The sequence below is a fragment of the Sparus aurata genome, chromosome 7, assembly GCF_900880675.1.
Source record: "Sparus aurata chromosome 7, fSpaAur1.1, whole genome shotgun sequence".
Lineage (NCBI taxonomy): Eukaryota > Metazoa > Chordata > Actinopteri > Spariformes > Sparidae > Sparus > Sparus aurata.
In genome coordinates, this window is record NC_044193.1 from 17,618,201 (window position 1) to 17,639,446 (window position 21,246).

The 21,246-nt window shown below is 40.1% G+C and overlaps 1 protein-coding gene across 3 annotated transcripts; it reads right to left on the reverse strand.

Moving 5' to 3' along the window:
- Positions 1 to 2,576: 2,576 nt before the first annotated feature.
- b4galnt1a (beta-1,4-N-acetyl-galactosaminyl transferase 1a) lies at positions 2,577 to 21,129 on the reverse strand. Of its 3 annotated transcripts, none has more exons than XM_030423258.1 (11): positions 20,999 to 21,129; positions 10,623 to 10,840; positions 10,338 to 10,520; positions 8,929 to 9,035; positions 8,761 to 8,798; positions 8,464 to 8,644; positions 6,732 to 6,824; positions 6,453 to 6,640; positions 6,217 to 6,357; positions 3,761 to 3,998; positions 2,577 to 3,656 (listed from the first exon to the last, which is right to left on the reverse strand). In XM_030423258.1, the coding sequence occupies exons 2-11, from the start codon at positions 10,838 to 10,840 to the stop codon at positions 3,445 to 3,447; spliced, it is 1,599 nt and encodes a 532-aa protein (XP_030279118.1). In that variant the 5' UTR covers positions 20,999 to 21,129; the 3' UTR covers positions 2,577 to 3,444. The 3 variants fall into 3 exon arrangements, with proteins under 3 accessions (XP_030279118.1, XP_030279116.1, XP_030279117.1); XM_030423256.1 differs by lacking the exon at positions 20,999 to 21,129 and adding an exon at positions 16,349 to 16,569; XM_030423257.1 differs by lacking the exon at positions 20,999 to 21,129 and adding an exon at positions 10,965 to 12,083.
- Between the last annotated feature and the right edge of the window lie 117 nt (positions 21,130 to 21,246).

The following is a 21,246-nucleotide window of genomic DNA, read 5'->3' on the forward strand; positions in this document are numbered from 1 at the left end:
CCAGAAAGAAGGAAACCTTTGCCCATGAAACATAAATTAACATTAACAACAAAATTAACACAAAAATATTGCAAACTCACGATGAACAATGTAAATACTGTAGATAATTTATTTCTGAAAAGGATTAGGTTGAAGCGAATACTGACCAAGTTTTACCCCTCTCATATTTAGGGGTCGACTGATATGGCTTTTTCAGAGCTAATATGGATTATTAGAGGACAAGGAGTCTGAAACCAATATTTGGAACCAATACTAATTTGCAGTAATAATGTCACAGTGATGAAACTAACCAAAGTATACAGTAATACAGTTTTAATTCAAAGACACAAATCAAGACCACTCTTCCAGCCCCGGATCTATTGTCAGAAGACTTCTTCAATGGACAGAAAAGAGATAAGGACACTTGCAACAAGCAGTAATGCTTTATATTAAGATCCTGGTAATAAGCATTAGTTAACATATGATAAGCACATTATTAGTCCTTATGAGCCGCGTTTTATTATCCATAACAATATGTTAACACATTAGTAGTGTAACTATTAGCAATATTAATATTTTTATTTATTTAGGGATTCATGGGGCTAAAGACAATACCAATATTAGGAAGTAAAACACTTAACGGAGGCAAAGATATTTGCATAGCTGCATATTTGCACATAGTTAAACAATAAACTTTATTGTCTAAAATGTCATCATTGCACTAAAATTGTAAACTTTCTGGAAATTTAAAGTTCAGCTCTTTTCCAGGTACATAACTATGTTTTGGGTTGCTGAAATTAATTCATTAAACCTTTACTCAAATCTGGAATAATCACTGAGGGCAGGGTCTCATTTTCCATCATGTCGAGATCAAAAATAAAAAACAATAGGTGCAAAAGTATGATATCAAACAGAAACAACATAATAACAGAGCCAATAAACAGAATGGGTACATAAAAATGATAACAGATAGGAAGCAATATGACAGAATACCAACAAAACGGAAAACAGTGCTTGAAAATGATAAGAAGCTGCAGTAAACGAACATGACGAGACACAAATAAAACTGAGGTGAAAAAAAAGATGAATGGCAGACAACCATAGAAGACAGCACGTAGTTAAAACAGTTACCATACAATTCTGAGTGCTTTGAAATCAAAGTCTTGAACTGACCTTAAGCTATAACTAAAGTTTAAATGTACATTGTAAAATGTATGGAGCGCTGAAACTGAAAGCAGTTTTCCCGAAATTAAGTGTTTAACTGGGAAGTATTTTACAATCACTACAGCATGTTAAATAGTGACACTGTGACCAGATTAATTAAGAGATGATATATGGTGGTGGCAGAAACAGAAACCATTGACTGTCACGTCTTGCTGTTAAAGCGAAACTCTTGCCAAAAAGCAACCAAGGCTTTATTTGGGATTGAATATGAGTCAAACCTTCGTGTAAAAGCATAATTGCGACAGAGGAGAGGAGAGTAATGGTGAACCGCTCCTCAAGCGTGCCTGTCAGGTCGCACTCAGGGATCGACACTTTTTGTCTGGCATGACGGCAATGCGCAGGAGGTGCAGCAGCTAACGTGAGTAGTTCAAAAACCTTCTTTTTCATAAACTCTGTGTACATAAATAATGTTCTCAATGCTCTTGTTCATGAGTAGAGACCCTGGTGATGCTACGAGCAAAGTTCCATGTTGTGTCGAGCCTTCTTAGTGTTCTAAAAATAGCGATTTTGATGCTAGCCTGTCGTGCCCCTAGCTCTCCCGTTCAAAATTAACGTGCTCAAAATCGAAACTACGGTAAATCTTAAAAGTGCCTCTTTCGTCACAATTATGCTTTTACACGAAGGTTTGACTCATATTCAATCCCAAATAAAGCCTTGGTTGCTTTTTGGTGAGAGTTTCGCTTTAAAGATGCCCACCCAACTTTCTCATATTGAGTGGAATAACAGTGACCAGCAGTGAATCTGAGGGCAGAGTGATAAACCAGGTCTAGTGAAGTAAGAGTGGGAGAGAAGCATGTCCATAGATAACATCACCATAAGCCAGGACACATAAAAAGACAGCTTTAGTGATCAGTTTCCTACAGAACATGGGGTAAGTAGTTCTTTTTCTGTATGAATAACCCATTTTTTTGTCTGAGCTTGATAACAAGTGTGATAATATGAAATTTAAATGTGAGTTTACACAAAAAAAAAAACCCTAACCCCACATCAGTTCTCTCATACTGTACAGTGCTGCAGCATTGTATACCCCGATGTGTGAAACGCCCTTTTCAAGCTCCTGTCTCTTTAAGTCAGCCAACCACTATATCAGTCAGTCAGTCAGTCAGTCAATCTATTATGGGCCTTTCTACTATCACAAGGACCTTAATATGAGGTGTTACCAACATATATCAGTCTATCAGCTGGCTTTACTTATAAAGAGAATAAACTAGAAATGTATACTCCTACTCCTTATACTCCTGCTCATGGATTACAGCTGTGAATTACCTCATGGCTCTCTCTGGTACAGCTAAGATGCTGTGCTCTGCCCCAGTCAAATAAACAAAGAATAATTTAAATAAATTGTACCAAGGGCAATAAAAGAGTCAGTTGACAACCTTTGCATTCAGTTTAATTGCACAGCAAGACACATGCTCACACCACTTTGAAGCCAAGTGTAAGTGTTGGCCAGTATCAGTCAAAAAACATTTCATCAAACATAAATAATCCCTGGGTAAGTCATGATAAAAAAAATCGAAGAAGTAATAACTGGCTGAATAAATAACAAGTGCTTTCAAGTTTAGTTAATCTGTGACCTTATTTTCAGATGAGGCTGCTTATTTCTTTAAAACAGGACCAATAATGATGTTACAATTTCCAGATGGGAAGATGCAGATAAATGAAGCATTTAATGTTTGAATGCAATTTAGCTAAATAAAAAGCACCACAGAGGAAGACAGATTTAACTGTGAATGGACTTCAGACTCTGCTATTTTTTTCTCCATTTTATGCAGCGGTAGGGTTGAATTTCCTGTTTTAGATTAGATACATTAGTCACTCAGTGTTCTGGAGGAAACTCAACAAATCACACGTCAACTATTCCATATGTACGGGGATATGACCCCCGTACACCCCGGTACATATGGAATATGTAACGGTCTGGAGAGATAGTCTCTTCACTCAGAGAACCAAGGTTACAATGTAACCATACGATCTAGATGACATCAAACTCTATGCTGGATTAGTAAACTCTGGCCTTATGTCTACAGCATTTTACTTTCTATGCAATCGAATAAAATCTTGTTTTTTTGACCTTTTAAGAGTAATTTACACCGGGAAATCTGGAGGTTTATGCCTGCCTTTATAGCAAGGAGAGGATCCTTGGGTTTGTTCGCAGAACAAAATCTTAATTTCAACACAATAACTTCCCTTTTTACCTTGTAATGACGCAGCAAACAGACATGTGTTGTAGGAGCCTAGCTTTCAGTGACTGGTCATGCACTTGAACCTGTTCTTGAAATAGAAGATTTCATCGCTAATGTTAGTTTCTGCACTAGAAAGTGAGTAACGGAATTTCTCGTAGGCCTTTTGAGACTCAGTTTTACTCCAGGGTACTTGGATCTTTGACGCGTGGCTTACAATGATGTCACTGCAGGAGCCAATGTGGAGGGAGCCCAGACCGTCGATGAAGAACTCTGCAGTGTAAAAAAACAAATCCATTGTAGGTTTGAAAAAGAAAAATGCTTGTTTGGATATATAAACTGCTGTATTAATATATTTATCAGATACAGATACTTACCCAGATGACCCCTTCGTGACAGGCGAGGGTCAAAGCCCACCTGCAGCACCTTGTTTGTCCTCCCCATGAAGAAGTTTATGACGGCATCAGCTACCACACAGTTGGGAAACCCCTCGATGACGTGGTGGTAGCCATTTCTTATATGCAAGCAGTCGCCCTGCTCTCCCCCTTCCTCCACTGATATGGTGTGACGGTATGTTGCAGTGTAACCAGTCACCTCCCTCACCGCACCACCAACCTGAATAGGTGGAATAATAAGATGACTAATAGAAACACAATGACTAGTGCACACAGCCACCCCAACCCCACCAACCAAAAAAATATGTAGCCTGTCCTCACTATGTCAATGACCATTATTAATGTTTGTTTTGAGGTGGCAACTTCTACAAACTGTAGTAGTAAAGAGAGCAGCAAGTCCGTGTAAGGAGGGGGCCGGGGAGGTGGACAGGTTAAACTTTAACGTACATAATCTTTTAGGTAGCGTATGTTCGTTTGCAGGCATGTGCGCACATAAGGCACAAGGGGTGCTTGAGCCCCTGCCCTATTTACCTTGTATTAAAAAGTGCCCTTTTTGTGTGTTTTTTTTAATGAATAAATAAATTCCTGTTGTGCAGAGGGATGTGAAAAAAACTGTGGTTTAAAAACGCCACGGTTATCTACCGTACGCATTTCCTTGTAATATGGTTTTGTGAGTGTGTTGAGTGTGCTGCAGCTCCGCTCTGTCTCTCACAGAGGAGAGAGAGAGAGAGAGGGAGAGAGAGAAAGAGAGAGAGAGAGAGAGAGAGAGGGGGACTAACTGCTTGTTAATGAGAGATAAGAATAATCAAATATGACAGCTGTCTGTGTCGGCTGTTTATCTTGCAAATGTTAAACTTCTTCCAGATATATTGACTTTACTGTGACACTGCTGTTCCTACTAACAGTCACAGTAGTCATTTCTTGACAGCCTAATAAATAACCAGTGTTTCATTGCTTTTTAAGAATTGCAGCCGAATTGCACATATTGACAATCATTTGTTGACACAAAAGAAATGGCAATTGCGTATCACTAACAGCTACACAGGATACACAGCTAAGTTTGCTTTCTATGAGTACTTTGTTTATTAATTTTACAATTAATCTACATATTGTGTTATCAAGGCCTGAAAAAAAAATTGGAGTGCGCACGGACGTACAGTACGTGCGCACGTACTGTGCGCACGTACTGCCCTTTTCTGACTTTGAGCCCCTGCCCCTCTATAATCATGTGCACGTACCTGTTCATTTGTAACAGAAGCTACAGAAGCAATGTGGTGATTCAAACCCAAACCATGATGCTGTTTTCTAAACCTAACCAAGTAGTTTTATGGCAAAAAGCTAACCAAACGGCGACCATACAATGAAGGTGCAGTACGTGTGTTGCTGCAACGGCCATCTTGTTTTGGGAGACATTGACAATTGACCTGCTCTTTCGTTAGGGTAAAATGTAAATTGAAAAAGATGGCTTGACTTTAAATTGTCAAGAAACCTATAACCTCACAACTCACACTAAGTAGAGTAGACTATTACATTTAATTTGCACGAGATGGAAAGTTTTAACAACTTGATATCCCTAATCGGCTTTCTCGATTCTTTTCAGTAAGATCCCTTTGTCATATTTTACAGTGTATGAGGATTTGTTGAAAATATAATTCCTCTTGTAAAAACAGAAGGCTCACCATAAAAAATAAAATCAAAACTATGCATTCTATTAGGTTTAATTTACTTTATTTTCCACAAGAAATTACAGCCCGTTATGAGCAGGACTCGTTCACATCTTGAACTACACTTTGAGGAAACCGATTATCTCAAAATTACCAAACTAACTTTTAGCTTGTACAACTTGAATTAATAGTCTACTTTACTCGATAATTGTGAGGTTATTGGTTTCAGGCATTTAGGTATGAGGATGTGTTGTAAATGAAACAGTGAGTAAGAGGTTCAAGTGCAAACTTTCTGCCTTTATTGTAATGGATGGGTTGGTTGAATAATTGACATGTGCTAAAAAAAATATTTTTGATACCTGGCTTTGATCGTTTGCATGTGTTGCAAATGTCTGAGACTGAAGGCAATAAGCAAACCTTTTATATGGCTGCAGCATGGGCATGGCAGCGCCGTCCAGGGAGGTTCGTGGATATCTACAGGCTGTTAATCTCAGGTAGTTCAAATGTAGTTCTCTAGACTAAAGTAAATCTAAATATGAAGCACCATGTGTCACAACATAATAACAGTTGGTCATAAGACCACAGTTACCTGCATATTTAAGACTACATATGTGTCACCCTTACTTGGAGATGTCAGGTGGGAGGAAGCAGAGAGGAAGGATCTTAACATATTTTTGCTGTGTACTTTAAAATTTAGAGTGTTTATGAATGCATTCATATTCAGTAGGCATCAACACACACTGCCACACACATTGTACTGGGAATGTATCTCACCAGATCCAGAGTGGTTCTCTCTAGGATATCCACCATCCTCTCCAACTTGGTGTTTGCAGTGAAGATAAAGTCGTCATCCGCCCAGAGCACATACTTGGTGGTCACTTGAGACACTGCCAGGTTTCTTCCTGCAAACCAACCCTTTACAGACAAAAGGAGGTTCAACACCCATTAACTGTGTAGTTTACTAATTACAATGCATATTGATATTTTTTGAAAGACATAAACATATTTACCTTTCCAAATGGCATGATGTAATGTTCAATGTGCGGCCCGGTCACTGGCTGAGGCTGTTTATTATCATCTGCTATCACTATGGTCACAGTGGGATAATACTGACGTATGCTGTCAATGAGATCTTTGAGCTTGTCATAGCGTAGGAAGGTCTTGGTCGCGATGGTAACAAGTGCACTGATATTGTACTCTGTAGATACAAAAACAAATGCAGTGACCTTTTGTGACATTCAACACTTTTCCTCAAAATAAAACTGCTGATAAAAAAAATGCAGACAAACCTTTTTGGGTTCCGGAGTTGTAAAGTTTCGGGATGGTCGCATGTCCAATCTTAATGCTGAAAAATGACTGGTGAGCCTCAGTTGCAAACCGAACTGCAGAACAATACAAGAGCTGTGTTATATCCTGTTTCAAATTCAAGGGGAAGGAAATGAGGAAATTGCTCTTTCTATTATTCTTCAGACAAGACAAAGCTCATGTAAAGCTGTGATCACCTATCGACTGTGACGTTTGTCCCTGCTATTGTTACTGTTTTGCATTGAGAGGGCTGCGGACAGACAAACAGCACCTCTCCTTCCATTGGGCTAACACACAGGAGGCACTTAACACTCCATGTGGAGGGCTAAAAACATTTTTAGCTTTGCTGCTGTCGTGTATTCTTTCATTAAAACTGACAAAAACATTCGCTATGTATAGAATAAAGCTTTTAGCTATTTAGCTAGTAACCACCCATCACCTGCACACATAGATCTGACTCAGGCACACTGAGCTGAAAGCACACATCCTGTATTTATTTTGTCCCTTCCGAAGCACATGTTGATTTTGAGGAAATGATAACGTGCCAGGATTGTTCCTAGCTTGCTGAGGAAGGGCGTCTGCAGATAACAGTCATGCACCGATTTTTCCAACTTGTTTAGTATCAGAAAGGACTAGGCCAGGACTAGACAATTATTTCCACATGGATTTGTTGTTTTGTTTCTGCACCACATCTCTTTCATCTCTTTCATACCTCTCATTTCTTAATTTCTCTACCAAGTTTTTTTTTTGCTTCTGATATTTGTCTCTACTGTATTGCTTTTATGTTCACATGTCTCATGAAAAGTGCTTTTCAAACACAATGTATTTTTATCATCATCATTATTCTTTTAACAGCCTTTCATACTGCTGAACAACTGCTTTCTGTAATGTTTAGGGGCATTAGAAATGCAGAACAAAAGCTTCAGATGTTCTCCTTTCTGCAGAGATAACCTGGCTTCAGTTGGTGTGAGAGTCAATTGTGTTCTTTATCACTGCTGAACCAGGAAACATATCAGCTAGTGGTGTTGTTACACTACATTACAGCGTACAGTTAAGAATTAAAACTTGGGCTGGACAGTATGGCCTTAAAATAAAATCAGACTGTGGATATAATGATGAAGTAGCTAAAGACAAGTATTAGAACAAGTAATCAGTCTGGTAAGTTCAGATAATGACATCACTCTACTGTAATACTGCCTTTGCAACCAGTAAAAGACAATAGTTATGCCATATCATGAGATTAAGATATATCTAAAATCTTCTAAGATGATATCTAGTAATGATAAACATTGTATATATAACTTAACTCTAGTTTCTACCGATTTGGAGCGGCCGCAGGGGGACTTCTAATATGCTCATAAGATGACAATATTACGTTTAAACACAGGATCGCAAAGAAAAGTGAGGGGATTCAAACATTTGGCATCAAACTCTCATTTGTAACACTAGGCCCTGCCAATGTAGCAATAACTGAAAACTGAAAACATCAATTTCTCAATGATTCATTCGAACAAACATCGAGCTTTCTGCTACACTTCCCACCTGACGTGATATATTTTATATTTAGGGTACCCGCAGACTTTGTTCGCCTGAGGGCAGATATAATTAAATAAACAAATTTGCCTGCTAAAATGTTAAAAACGTTGATCCGGCAGAATGATATGTATAGCCAATGAACATAAGGATGAAACTCTGGTATCCACATGCAAACTTTACCTGTGTCTGCTGTCTTGGGGTGGAAAACAGTGTTTGTATAGGTGACGAACTGCAGCTGCCTGTTCAGAGCGGACAGAACAGGACTCGACAGTGTCATGTGCTTCGCTCCCTCCCCTTTAACATCGACCCTGTCCACTGTAGCAGCAACATCGAAAGTCCCGAGTGTTGCTGTCAAATATACCTGTTACACCATTTGAATGGTTTTTGGGGCAAAAAAACAACAGAAAACGTCTTAAACATTAAGACAGGAAAATGGAGGTGTGAAGCACAATGAAAACCTCAAAATGAAGAAATTACCACATGGTTTGATCTTGTTTCTTCTTTAAGACCCAAACCTATAGAGACAGTGCAAATATCAATGGGGATACCAACATGGGATGATTATGAGGGTGAATGTAGTTGAAGACATAATGTTTAATTTATCAGATTTTGGGATATTGTCTTTTGTATTAGATATGTTGTTACCAGGAATAATGATGGTTTTGAGGGGTCGCACCTTCACGCCCTGGGTGGGATACTGAAGAGGGCTGCTGGCTTCAGCTATGATGAGCTCATCTGCAGGACTGTAGGACCTATAATTACAGAACATATTAGAAGGAAACGAACCTGCATTTCACCATTACTGCGCTATGTCCACAACATCTCTATTTATTTATTTTTTGTGACTGAATGTATATCAGGAATCACTCATTGCGATAGTTTGAACGCACAATGCTCTCAGAGAAGGAAACACATGTGGAATACATGTGTGAAAAAAGCCAATCTCATGTCAATGTGTTAAATGTAATAAAATTCTTTTGTGGATTTGTGAATTTCACTCATATGTAAAAAACAGACAAACAAAAACTTCCCATGTAAAAACAGCCAACTGCATGTGAAAATGAATGTTAAGTAGATAAGTTCTAACTTTAAGTCTTCACCATGAAATTGAGGAAACAACAACAGTTACTTCCAGGTGGAGAACTAGCCGTTGATTTGCATCGTGGTAATACGCGTAATCAGCAGACTAGTTTATTTATGTTTAGACATAACTGTAACATGTAAAAGATATTTAATCAAACATTGTGATCTGACTTATCAAAATGTTCTGCTGTGATTATTTTATGGAATATGTTGCATTGCTAGCGTCTCTGACGTCTACACCACAGTGTGATAACTGCTAGTTCTGGGGAAACTTAAGCTGTCATTTTGTTAAGTCCGTGGCCCAACAGATATTAGGTCTCCAACGAAATGTTAGGTAAAGTTTTGTTAATACTGATATATAAAAAGTATCAAACATGCATTTTAGATCAATTAGATTTAGGTTTTTATTTTTAGGTTTTTTCCCCTGTGCAGTTATTGTATTGATTCAGTCTATTAGCTCCACTAATACTGAGAATCTTCACAGACAGTTTATTTGTCTTCACATATCTAATATCCCCGTCTATATGATAGAATCAGACAAGGAAAAATGCTGTTTGTTCTAAGTGAGTCCAGGAATAATGGAAAGCTAATGTCTGATAACAAACTAAAGAAACATGCCAAAAGAAGTTTCTGTCTGCATGCCAGCACATTTCCGGTTCAAACAACATTTTGAGTAAGCACATATAAGGGGCTGATGAGAAAGTTGGTTTTGCATATCCTGCTTTTCTACCAGCCAAATTTACCCATGTAAATGATCAACAGACACCAAGTTACCTACATCTACTTAATATATACCATGCAAGTAAGTGTATGCCTCAAAAGTGTCCATGGGTTAAAGGGAACTTGGGAACTTTGAGCCATCAAAACTTTCTCAAAGTCGCATAAAGAGGTCATTATCTTTGTAATCTGCTGATTACGTGATTAAACAAGGGTGTGTTCATGAATCGTTAAACCTGTATCTGGAACAATACCTCCTCTGAAAGCTGTTGTACTCCTGAGCTCTGCGACTCTTAGCAGCCTCTGGATCAGGATGGGACTCTAAGAATGCCTGAGAAACGTTGTGGGCCCACGCGCGTGAAAACAGCAGATTGGAGAAAGGCAGGTGAAGGGTGTCCTTGTCAGCCAGACACACACATGTATTCAGAGCCAAACGACTGTGGTGGGAAAATAAATTGGATTAAGTTGATAAAGAGTTAATAACGAGTATTCAGAGAAGAATTTACACAAATGAACAGATATGTTCAGTAATTACACACCTAGCCACATCCTCTTTGATGTGGTAAGCGATGTCATTGTGATGGCCACTAATGATGCCTTGATTCGTCTCATCGAGGAGTTTTTGCAATTGATTTCCCTGTCTCGGCCGCACATCAACTACTGAGCTGGTCCCAGGGCTCCATGCATAAAAGAGGGTGAGCAGTGTTAGTCCAATGAGCAACATAGGTCCAAGACACTTCTTACAGGTGATACGCATCTGGAATGAAGATGAAAGGAAATGTCAGAAAGGTGTCAATGTTGACCTCACAGGGTGAGGAAAATGGTGATTTGAGGAGTCTCGCAGCCTGACCCCTTGATTCAACTGGACACTTCTGTGTTACCTGGCGTATCTGACGCTGTTTTGTTCCATCCTCCATATCACACTGGGAGCATTTCAGAAGCGGCGCATTGATGATGTTTTTGACTTGCTCAAATTGTGTTTATTTTGTAATTTCCTCTTTGAGTTTAGTCCTTCTACTGCGGTTGCGTAGACTACCTTGTTAAATTGCTTTGTTATTTGTCAGTTTTAACTGTGTTTGTTGTTAATATTTCTGACTTCATTTTGCTGTAGATCCTGAGTTGGCACACAATGTTTTATTTTGAAAATTTACCAGATGCACTTTGCCATTCAACTCCCTGACTTCCTGTCTAGCTTGATCCGCTCTGTGCTTGATGTGGCTGTGGTCTGCATCCATCAAAAATAGACCCAACAAATATTGTCTGCGGTTCCGAGTGAAAAGCCGCCTCTGGGACGCTATGGAATCGTGTTGTGGTGTTGCTGGTGGATACATGAGCATTGTCTAGAACATCTGCAATCAGCTCTGGTGATAATATCGTGGCCATGGCAGTCCCAGTGGATTTCAGGGGGAAGCTGCTCTGTAGTCTGGTGGTACAGCAGTGGATACCTCTGTATCTTTTTTTCAGAATGGCAGCAGGGTGATGGACTGTGGCTGTGATGCTGTCCTTTACAATCCTTTGGGTTCTGTACAGACACCCCATCTCACCAACATCCCTGATGCTCTGTAGATGGGTGCCAATAATGTTTCTTGGCAGTTTTAATTGCCCGCTGTAGAGCCATTCAGAATGGTTTCACTTACTTACAAGACTTTGGCTCCAGAATTCTGCCATCTTAAGTTTCCATGACAAGTAGAGCCTTTTCTGCTGTTAGCTGACATTTCAGTACCAAAACACAACCAAACTCTGCACCACCCACCTACTTTGACACACTACGGCACCAAAATGGCTGAGGAAATTACAGAAGTTGAGGCTACATGCATAACAGATACACTACAAGAGGTGCAGTCTTGTTTCTACATGCCACTGCAGGTTGAAAAGGCTGAAGACACCAGCTCTAGATCAAGAGCTGTAACCCATTTGTGTACCATGCTACTAATACAGTCAGCAGAGGTTGGGGACTCCAGTCACATGACTTGACTCGAGTCGGACTCCAGTCGCAAATTTGAGGACTTGAGACTTACTTGACTAACACCGATGAAAAACTCGACTTGACTTTGACTTGGCATTAATACCTTGAGACTTGACTTAGACTTGACACAGATGACTCGAAAGTCTTGGCTTTTCTTTCTTTCTTTCATTGGCACATATTGAGACGTTAGTTTCGTTTTTGGTACTTTGCCCTCTGCCACTGTATGACGCGCTGCGTGCCAGAGTGGCACCGTGGCCGACAGGATCGGGGGGGAGAGGCAGCATGAAGGGAACTCCGAAAATCATCACATTTGGATTAAAAGATTTTTTCATGTCTGGGTGATTTTGGCCGCCGTCTTGGTTAAAGCGTGTGTATGTTTCAGATATAGCGTCTTCAGTGCGCACATACATTATTTTAAATGTAGGCGCGCATTTACGCGCTCACAGCCCAACACGACACCGTACCGGCACACATTCGGTTTGACGCACTTGTTTTTTCGTTCACGTCCACAACGGACCTGCTTCTCCCTCCGCTTCCGAGATGTAGAATGTGTTTTATATAAGAGAAACACACAACACACATTTCAGGACAGAAGAGACATGTCCTGTGATTTTCAGCCTCCTTTTATAGAGGGGGAGGGGAACAATACCTGAGAGTAATATTCTCAGCTGTCAGATTGTGCAGTATGCTGCAGTCCCAGGGTTGATATGAATCTAATCTTATTCTTGTATTTATGGGTTTGAAAAACAATTCTAAAATTGATCAACTATGCACATACATCATATTATTGACTAACCACCCTCTTCTGTTTACTGTGTCTACAGATATGAAGAATACATTCATACGAACTTCTTGTGAAATGTGTGACCTTAGCAATGACTTGACTTCAGTGGAGGTTCTAGACCAGTTTTAATAGGGGGGGGGGGGGGGGGGCAGGTTGGGGCCGGCTTTTTTGTTAGGGGGCACATACAACCCGTAAAAAAGGATAAATCCCTCATTCAGACAAAGCAGTGTTTACAATTTCAGCAATTTTGATTGGGTAGTAAACTGCTGAGACACTTTACTTCTGCCTTTCCCTTCAGAACAAAATCATAGCAAGAAATCTGTCATTGTATTATTAATGCAGACTCACTGTCAGGGGGGCCACAGGGGGGTCCAGACTCAGAGTTACGGGGGCACTGGCCCCTGTTGGCCCCCCCCCCTAGAACCGCCCCTGCTTGACTTGACTTGCTTGATTTTCATCAATAGTAACTTTGGGCTTGCTTGAGACTTGAAGGTTAAGACTTGTGACTTGCTTATGACTTGCATGTATGTGACTTACTCCCACCTCTGACAGTCAGTATCAATAACTTATTCCACCATTTCTGAAAATGGGAGAGTCTGAGCTGTGCTTTTAGGCTCATGTGCAATATCCTGATGACTACCTTGACATCGGATGTTGACCTAATTTTAAGCCCAGTTAAGGGATGTGGTTATGGTTAAGGTTGCTGTGCATGCAGCCTCACAAAAACCCACCACTTGTTTCTTTCATTTTCTGATCATAGTTTCCCAGATAAATAGTTAAAGAACGAATGATACATGGAATAAAATCCCCTGTCATCATCCTCTTTCTCTTCAAGAGTAGACGACAAAACTGCTTGTTTCTACTACTTACAAACGTTGACTTTAAAAGGTATTAGTGTTTGTGAGTAAGTGCTTACAGTATTTGATCGACACAAATTATACTCAAACCACGTAATTTGAAAACATTTTTCCATCTCTTCATTGGTAAAGGAGATGTTCCTGTAACGTGCAAGTGCAATTACTTTAAAGTGTGTTCAAAGTTTTGATGTTAAAATTTGTAAAGGCATCATGTTGGTCAACATACTTAAAATAAAAAAAACAATGTGTAAAAGTGTGCTATTTTATACTTAAGAGTGGCTCTTGGATTATACTGATAATACACTACTAATGAACTGATATCCTACTGAAGTGGCCAGGGAACAAGTTGATATGATATTGAAGTTATACTCAGAGAGTACTTCAGATATGACAGAGAGGGTATATAAATGCAATTTAAAGTAATGCATTAGAATTACAGTAAATATTCTTAAAGTTGTTCAAGTTTAACGCAAGGTACCATAAAATATCCTGCAAATACACTGAAATGTCTTAAAGAGTGAGAAGAGTACCATTAAACAACGATACTGAAATTCATTGAAAATAAAGACCTGTCCAAATCCCTGTTCTATGGTCATAATGTGTTCTGACACAAGCAATATACCGGGTCACATCTTCAGTTTTACCCACACACACAAAAAACAACCAAGCCAGCATTTGAAAAAGAAACTGATATAGTGGGGCAAAAAAGTATTTAGTCAGCCACCAATTGTGCAAGTTCTCCCACTTAAAAAGATAAGAGAGGCCTGTAATTTTCATCATAGGTACACTTCAACTATGAGAGACAGAATGGGGGGAAATAATCCAGGAAATCACATTGTAGGATTTTTAATGAATTAATTGGTAAATTCCTCGGTAAAATAAGTATTTGGTCACCTACAAACAAGCAAGATTTCTCGCTCTCACAGACCTGTAACTTCTTTAAGAGGCCTCTCTGTCCTCCACTCATTACCTGTATTAATGGCACCTGTTTGAACTCATTTTCAGTATAAAAGACACCTGTCCACAACCTCAAACAGTCACACTCCAAACTCCACTATGGCCAAGACCAGGCCGAGCTCTTTCTCAATGCCACTTCCCTAAATCACCATTCACAGTTTTACTTCTCCCCTTGCAGGTGCTATGCAATGTTAACAAGCAAGACAATTGCTCTGAGCCATTGTCACTCCAATGTTCTATTGTGGCCAAAGGTAACATCAATATTTCGAATCACCCACAGAGTTTGAGTTTTTCCAGGTGACATTTACTGAGTGGGTTTGCATATACTCTGCAGAGCTGTGAAGATTTGAATCACTGAGCCAAGATGGATGCTTTCCCTTGCAAATGCAACAATACGTCTCCAAACTGTAGTCTGGTGTGAGCTTTTTCCTGTGACCTTGCTGGACAAATGGTTTTGAGAAAGTGTTTTGTGGTTTGATGGTCTTGTGCCAAAGGTGACTGATGCCATAATGAAGGTCTGACACCCAACACTTCATTCTGTTGATTTAAATTCATTATAAGATGTAGAATGTTGTAACAAAAATCATAAATAGACCAAATGCAGTGTAAACACACAACTGGAGAAGCTGAAAAGTGGTGGGTAGCATAATGGATAAGATGATGTCAAGACAACTTACAGTAGGTACAGAAACGTTGTCACAAGCAAGGCTGGTACACTTTTGAATGACACAATTAATATTATTATTATTTTTTTTTTTTTATGACACAATTAAGGACTTTTCGACCACCTTTCAAAGTCATTTTCATTACTCCTTTTAACTTGTGTAAGGTATGATAAGAGCTGCACATGTACTTGTGTCAGTTACGACCTGGGGCGAACTTGTGACTGGTTAATTTGTGAGAGCTGCGTGGGCACAGATGAACATTACGATCTCAGGGCACTGATCAGCTCACCGTACTTTGTGTGGTATTCTCAATGCCATCTCATAACCCTCCCCAGCTCTCTCTTTTGTCTGATTCATCACTTTATTCTACAGTGCTGGCCTTTCAGCTGAAATAGTCTGACTCTGATATTCTGTTTTTCTGTTTAACCACTCTATTAAATGATACAAAAGGCAGCATTTTTATTTGTTCACTCAAAAGAGGAAATAATAATTTCCACCACAGCCTCTCCACTGCAAATTGCACATCCTTTTATCTGATATTGATTTATCCATTTATTTATTTATGATTCTTTTAATACACAGGGGGGCCTTTCTCATTTACAATAAATGAATGATAAAAACAACCAATGCATAGCCACCCCAAGATTTTCAGCTTCATTCTTTCAGAATACAGGCGTTACATCTTTGGGTACATGGCTATTCTTATTACTTCTCCTAAAGCAAATGCAGATCAATAGTAGCTGCAGCCTCACCCGACCTTGGACACACAGGGCTGGGTGAGCGTCACCACAGTTCCGGTTCGGTGAGTTTCAAGTACATTTACGCAAACTTTAACCTTTGACAAAGAAACCTTTTCTGAAAACGTGAATTGTTTTAAAGCAGTGGACGTTACGGAAGTTGGATCACTATCTTCCAAAAAGCAAATATGGATATTACGCAGTGACGCGCGCACACGTCCGCGTCCTGTTATTTCTAATAAATGTGTGTGGAGATCATGACGGGAAAAAAAGGAGAGTAAGGATAGAAGGATTCTTACTTTGGCTGTTTTTCCTGGGTTAAATATTTTCCAGCAACTTCGGATTCGTGTGACAGCTGAGTCCGATTCTGGGGAGGAGTTTTTTTTTTTTTTGCGCATGTGACGAGACACTCCTCTTCAAACGCGCGTTACTGGTCAAAGCAGCCTACTTTTACGGGTGGCACAGGAGAGCAGTAGTTTCCTTTTGGGTTGTGTTTGCGTGCCCGTACAGTGTTGACTCCAACCAGTAGCCTCTGGTGTGGTGCATGTTTGAGCATGTACGCAGAGTGACGCCGAGATCCAAAAGTGGCTGAAGGTATGTCGATTGCTACTCAGCGGCATATACCGATTCCCAGACTGGTATAAAGATTCTTGGAGTGGTATATACCGATTCCCAGACTGGTACTTGTCAAACCAGCCCATATTCATCAGGGAGCGGTACCCATCCAACAGTCTCTCAGTGCCATAACAATCTCAAGCGGCACATACCGTCATGTGTCGGTGGAATAACAGCGGCATAATAGCAACATACCACTCCGAGAATCTTTATGCCAGTCTGGGAATTGGTATATACCACTCCGAGAATCTTTATACCAGTCTGGGGATCGGTATATGCCGCTGAGCAGCAATCGACATACCCTATGCCACTTTTGGATCTCGGCGCTACTGAAAAATGTGTTCTGTGCATTGGATGTTTGACTCGCCATTCAAACGTGCGCCTACAAGCATGATTTTCTGACGTCACCACTTGTACAAAAGCTGGCCATGGGCCAAATATGCAACCCATACAGCTGATGTGGAAACAATGGACGTTTCAGTGAGGTGGGAGGCATCTTGTGAAGCAGTTTGAACTTTAGAAATGTGCTAATTTTTCTGTGGGGAAATCAAATTGGACTAAAATCAGATTTAAGTAATTTTGTATGTTTTAAAATGTGTCTGAAGGAGGGCATCTTTAGATTAATTTTAAAGAAGATGACGCAGCAACTTTTAAATTAAAGGGTGCTGTAACTCTGTAACTGCATGCAATCTGATAAATTGCCTCCAGTGATGTCACTCAGTGGCCACAAGTTGCATTGTTGGTAATGTAGGCCCCAGGTTCTACCAAATCTATTTGGATCATTTTGTTTTTAAACGCTTCACAATGAGTCCAACAGTGCCACAGGAAAGCAATGCGAGACCGGTGGACTGCTTTTAAAAAAAAACAAAAAAAAAACTGGCGCCTTCACTACCCACAATGCAACTTAGCAAATGTGTGACATCATGGGACATTTATCAGACTACATGCTGCTGCCTTTGGGGCCACAAAAGGCTTTATTCTACTTTTTCATACATATAGTAGTTCTCCCCAAGACCTGTAAATCCACTTTAATGTGTAACATTTTGTGAAATTGCCCTTCAAGAGAAGGAACAGACAGTTAAGGCCAGACAAACAAGTTGAACCCAAATGAGCTTTTGTGGTTCTGAATTCTTGCTTAAACACAATGAGTTATATTCTCTGGTAAAATGTTATAAGTATGATCAACAAAACCAACAGATGCTGCAAATTAAATGAAGCTAGCTTTTCCCATCATGAGGCAGTTTTTAAATTCATGGGAAATAACAAACAGTTAAACAGTTTTCATTTCCAGTCTGGGCTTTTATTTTTGAATATTAATTTAATGTTTTCATCTTGCACTTTGTGTTGACTGTGCCCCGATTCCCAACTTCCCTTTCATAATTAGTAGAGGTGTCATGTCACTAGTCAATTCGAAATAAACCAACTTAGTGGAGCAGATTAATGGCATATTTCAAGAGAATCGTTCACTTTGGTATACAAGCATGAAATTTGGTACAGATACACTCTAAGGGTCACTTTTTGGGAAAAAGGCGTTGGCCACCCAAAAATTCAACATGGCGGCCATTTTTTCAAGATGGCCGCTATTTCTGTCAAATGCTCATTATGTCAATCGTTCCAACAGTGATGTAGGCATAACATTTTGTGAAAATAATCTCTTAAGAATGTTTTTTTGGAAAACGGTGCTTGTCACTCAAAAATTCAAGATGGCAACCATTTTTCAAGATGGCCGCCATTTCTCTTGAATCCTTACATCAATTTTTCAAATGGTGATGCTATCATCAAATTTGGTACAAATATACTTCAAGGAACATTCTCATGGAAAAAGGTGTGTTTAATGTGTAAAGGAAGGTTTTGTTTAATAGAGATGAAGTCAATACACAACCAGGGCACACTGGTGACTTCACTGCTGTGGAACTCAGCATGGGGTTCAGAGTCAGCTGATCTGGTTTTACTTTCACTGTAGTTCCTGACTAGTAGTAATAGTATAGCTAAGTTTAGTGTCCCAAATGCTGTCTAACAGCCCCTCATCAATTAGCTAGTAATTGATGTAGTAAGATAGCCGCACTTGAATTGACAGGTTGTGCCAGCGCGGGAGAACCGAGCCAAGGGTAAGCGGGGCAATACATGACTTGTTAATGTATGCTTACCTGGAAGGTGTACAGATCACACGGGACTTAAATGGCATTGGATGAATAATCGGGCTAGGTGTAGGTGACCCGAACCTAGTTGTATCCCATACCTGAATGTGTAATATGTCTATGATTAAGGTGGTAAAACGATAACCCCTCTGCCTTACTCAGACAACAAACCCCCAAAATGGCTGATTGTGTGGCCCCTCTCATCTCAGCAAACTAAGTCAATACCCTCCTGTTCTGACTCATAGTGACCTGGAGATCCTTGAGAAGTTTGTGGTCCTGCTGTATGATCGATCAAGCACAGCTGTTAGTGTAGATGAGGCTAGACTTGACATGTTTGCCCGAAAGCAGAGGCCATATGAAGCCATTCCTGCAACAAGAGCAGCTCTGCTTCAACACACTAAACGTGCTGTATATCAGGCAGGCTGCATATGGGGTCAAGCAACCCAGTGTCAGCCGGAAGCAGAGAGTCCTGCTGACTGGGGATGGAAAAAGCTTGGTAAACAATGGGGGGGGGGGGGGGGGGGTCTTCTGGACAGCAAATGCACCATTTGCACAAAGTTGTGAACAACTAGCCAAGTGTGGCTGCAAATCAGAATGCCATGAAAGATGCAAATGTTTTAGATTGGGTTTCACTTGCACAGAACTGTGCAATTGCAAATGTGAATAAAAAATTACGTAGCCTTGCAGTGGGCTGAGAGCCAATTTCCTGATTCTGGACCGTGATGTATATGTACACCTTCCTAGGTATGTTGCCCCCAGTACCACACTGCTGACTGCCAAGCAGGGAGGTATTGGCTACCATTTTTAACAGTCTTTATTATGACTCGGCAGGGCCCAGCCTCTCAAGTTCAGGTGGACACTCTAACCACAAGGCCTTTGAGCTGGTAAAAATGTGAATAGAACTTCTGTTTTTTTTTTCCAATCCTTCCTTTTAACTCAGTCCCAATGGAGTACACTATTAAAGCAACACCCACCTTGAATAATGAATCCTGAATTTTTGTGATTTCCTTTTTCTAAAAGTGTGGTTGTTAGAGTATTTTTGCTAACATTTATGTGTGCATCAGTGTACATACTACTGAAATGATGGCCATCTTGGAAAAGGTCTCCATCTTGAATTTTTTTATTGGCCATCCAATTTTTCCAAAAAGTGGCCTTAACAGAGTATTTGTGTCATATTTTCTGTATCACTATTTGGAAACAGTGGCAATGAACATAGGACAGGAATGGCAGCCATCTTGAAAAATGGTTTCTATCCTGAATTTTTACTGGTCACTTCCTTTTTCTAACAGTGGCCCTTCCTCTCTGTGGACTGCACCTTGCCGTGGTGGAGAGGCTTGTGTACTCCAATGAACCTGAGAGCTATGCCGGCGGGGATTTTATATCCCTAGCAAGTTTAACTAAGCCGGCCAGGTCAAAGGAGAGGAGGCAGACAAAGCAGACATTATGACTATTTGACAGAAATGGTGGCAATCTTGAAAATGGTCGCCATCCTGAATTTTTGAGTGGCATATACCTTTTTCCAAAACAGTGTTCCTTTAAGAGCATTTCTGCCTAATTTTATGCTTGCATCACCATTTGAACAATTGAAATAATTAATATTCGACAGGAACGGTAGCCATCTTTAAAAATGGTGGCCATCTTGAATTTTTGAGGGACAAGCATCTTTTTCCATTAACATGTCCTTTAGAGAGTATTTGTATCAAATGTTATGCTTGGATCACTGTTTGAATAATTGATATAATAAGCACTGAATAGCTTGAAGAGTATTTCTGCCTAATTTTATGCTTGCATCACCATTTGAACAATTGAAATATTTAATATTCGACAGGAACGGTGGCCATCTTGAAAAATGGCCACCATATTGAATTTTTGAGTGGCCAACGCCTTTTTTCAAAAATAGTGGCCCTCAGAGAGTATCTGTGCCAAATTTCATGCTTGTATACCAAAGTGAATGATTTTCTTACTTATCTGCTGCACTAACTGTGAACAAAAGAAGAGAGGTTGTAGAGGGTACCTGCCATATTAGGACTTTTTTACAGTAGGCTATGCACTTCTCACAGGAAGTTTTAGTTTATCAAGTTCACAACAAAACGTGTGTGTGAATTTATTATAGATGCTCTGGTAGAAGGGAGGTGAAAATTGCTCTGGCTCGGGCTCAGAGAGGCGGTTCAGCCGGTGTAGTGGTCGGAGACTCACAGTGCCGTAGGCTGAGGCTCTGGTGATAGTGTCACCAGAGTGTCGGCAGGTAGCAGAGGTGCTGGAGGTTGGGTGGCAGGGTGACAATCAGGCTGGGACTTGAAGGTGGGTTGATCACTGGAGAGGTCGAGGAGAAACAGGAGGAAAGTGAAGAGACCACGGTCATGTAGAGGCACTTGATGAGACTCATGCTGAACAGGTGTGTCTCTCTGCTGCAGCAGGAACCAGTAGGCCAGACAGACAGACAG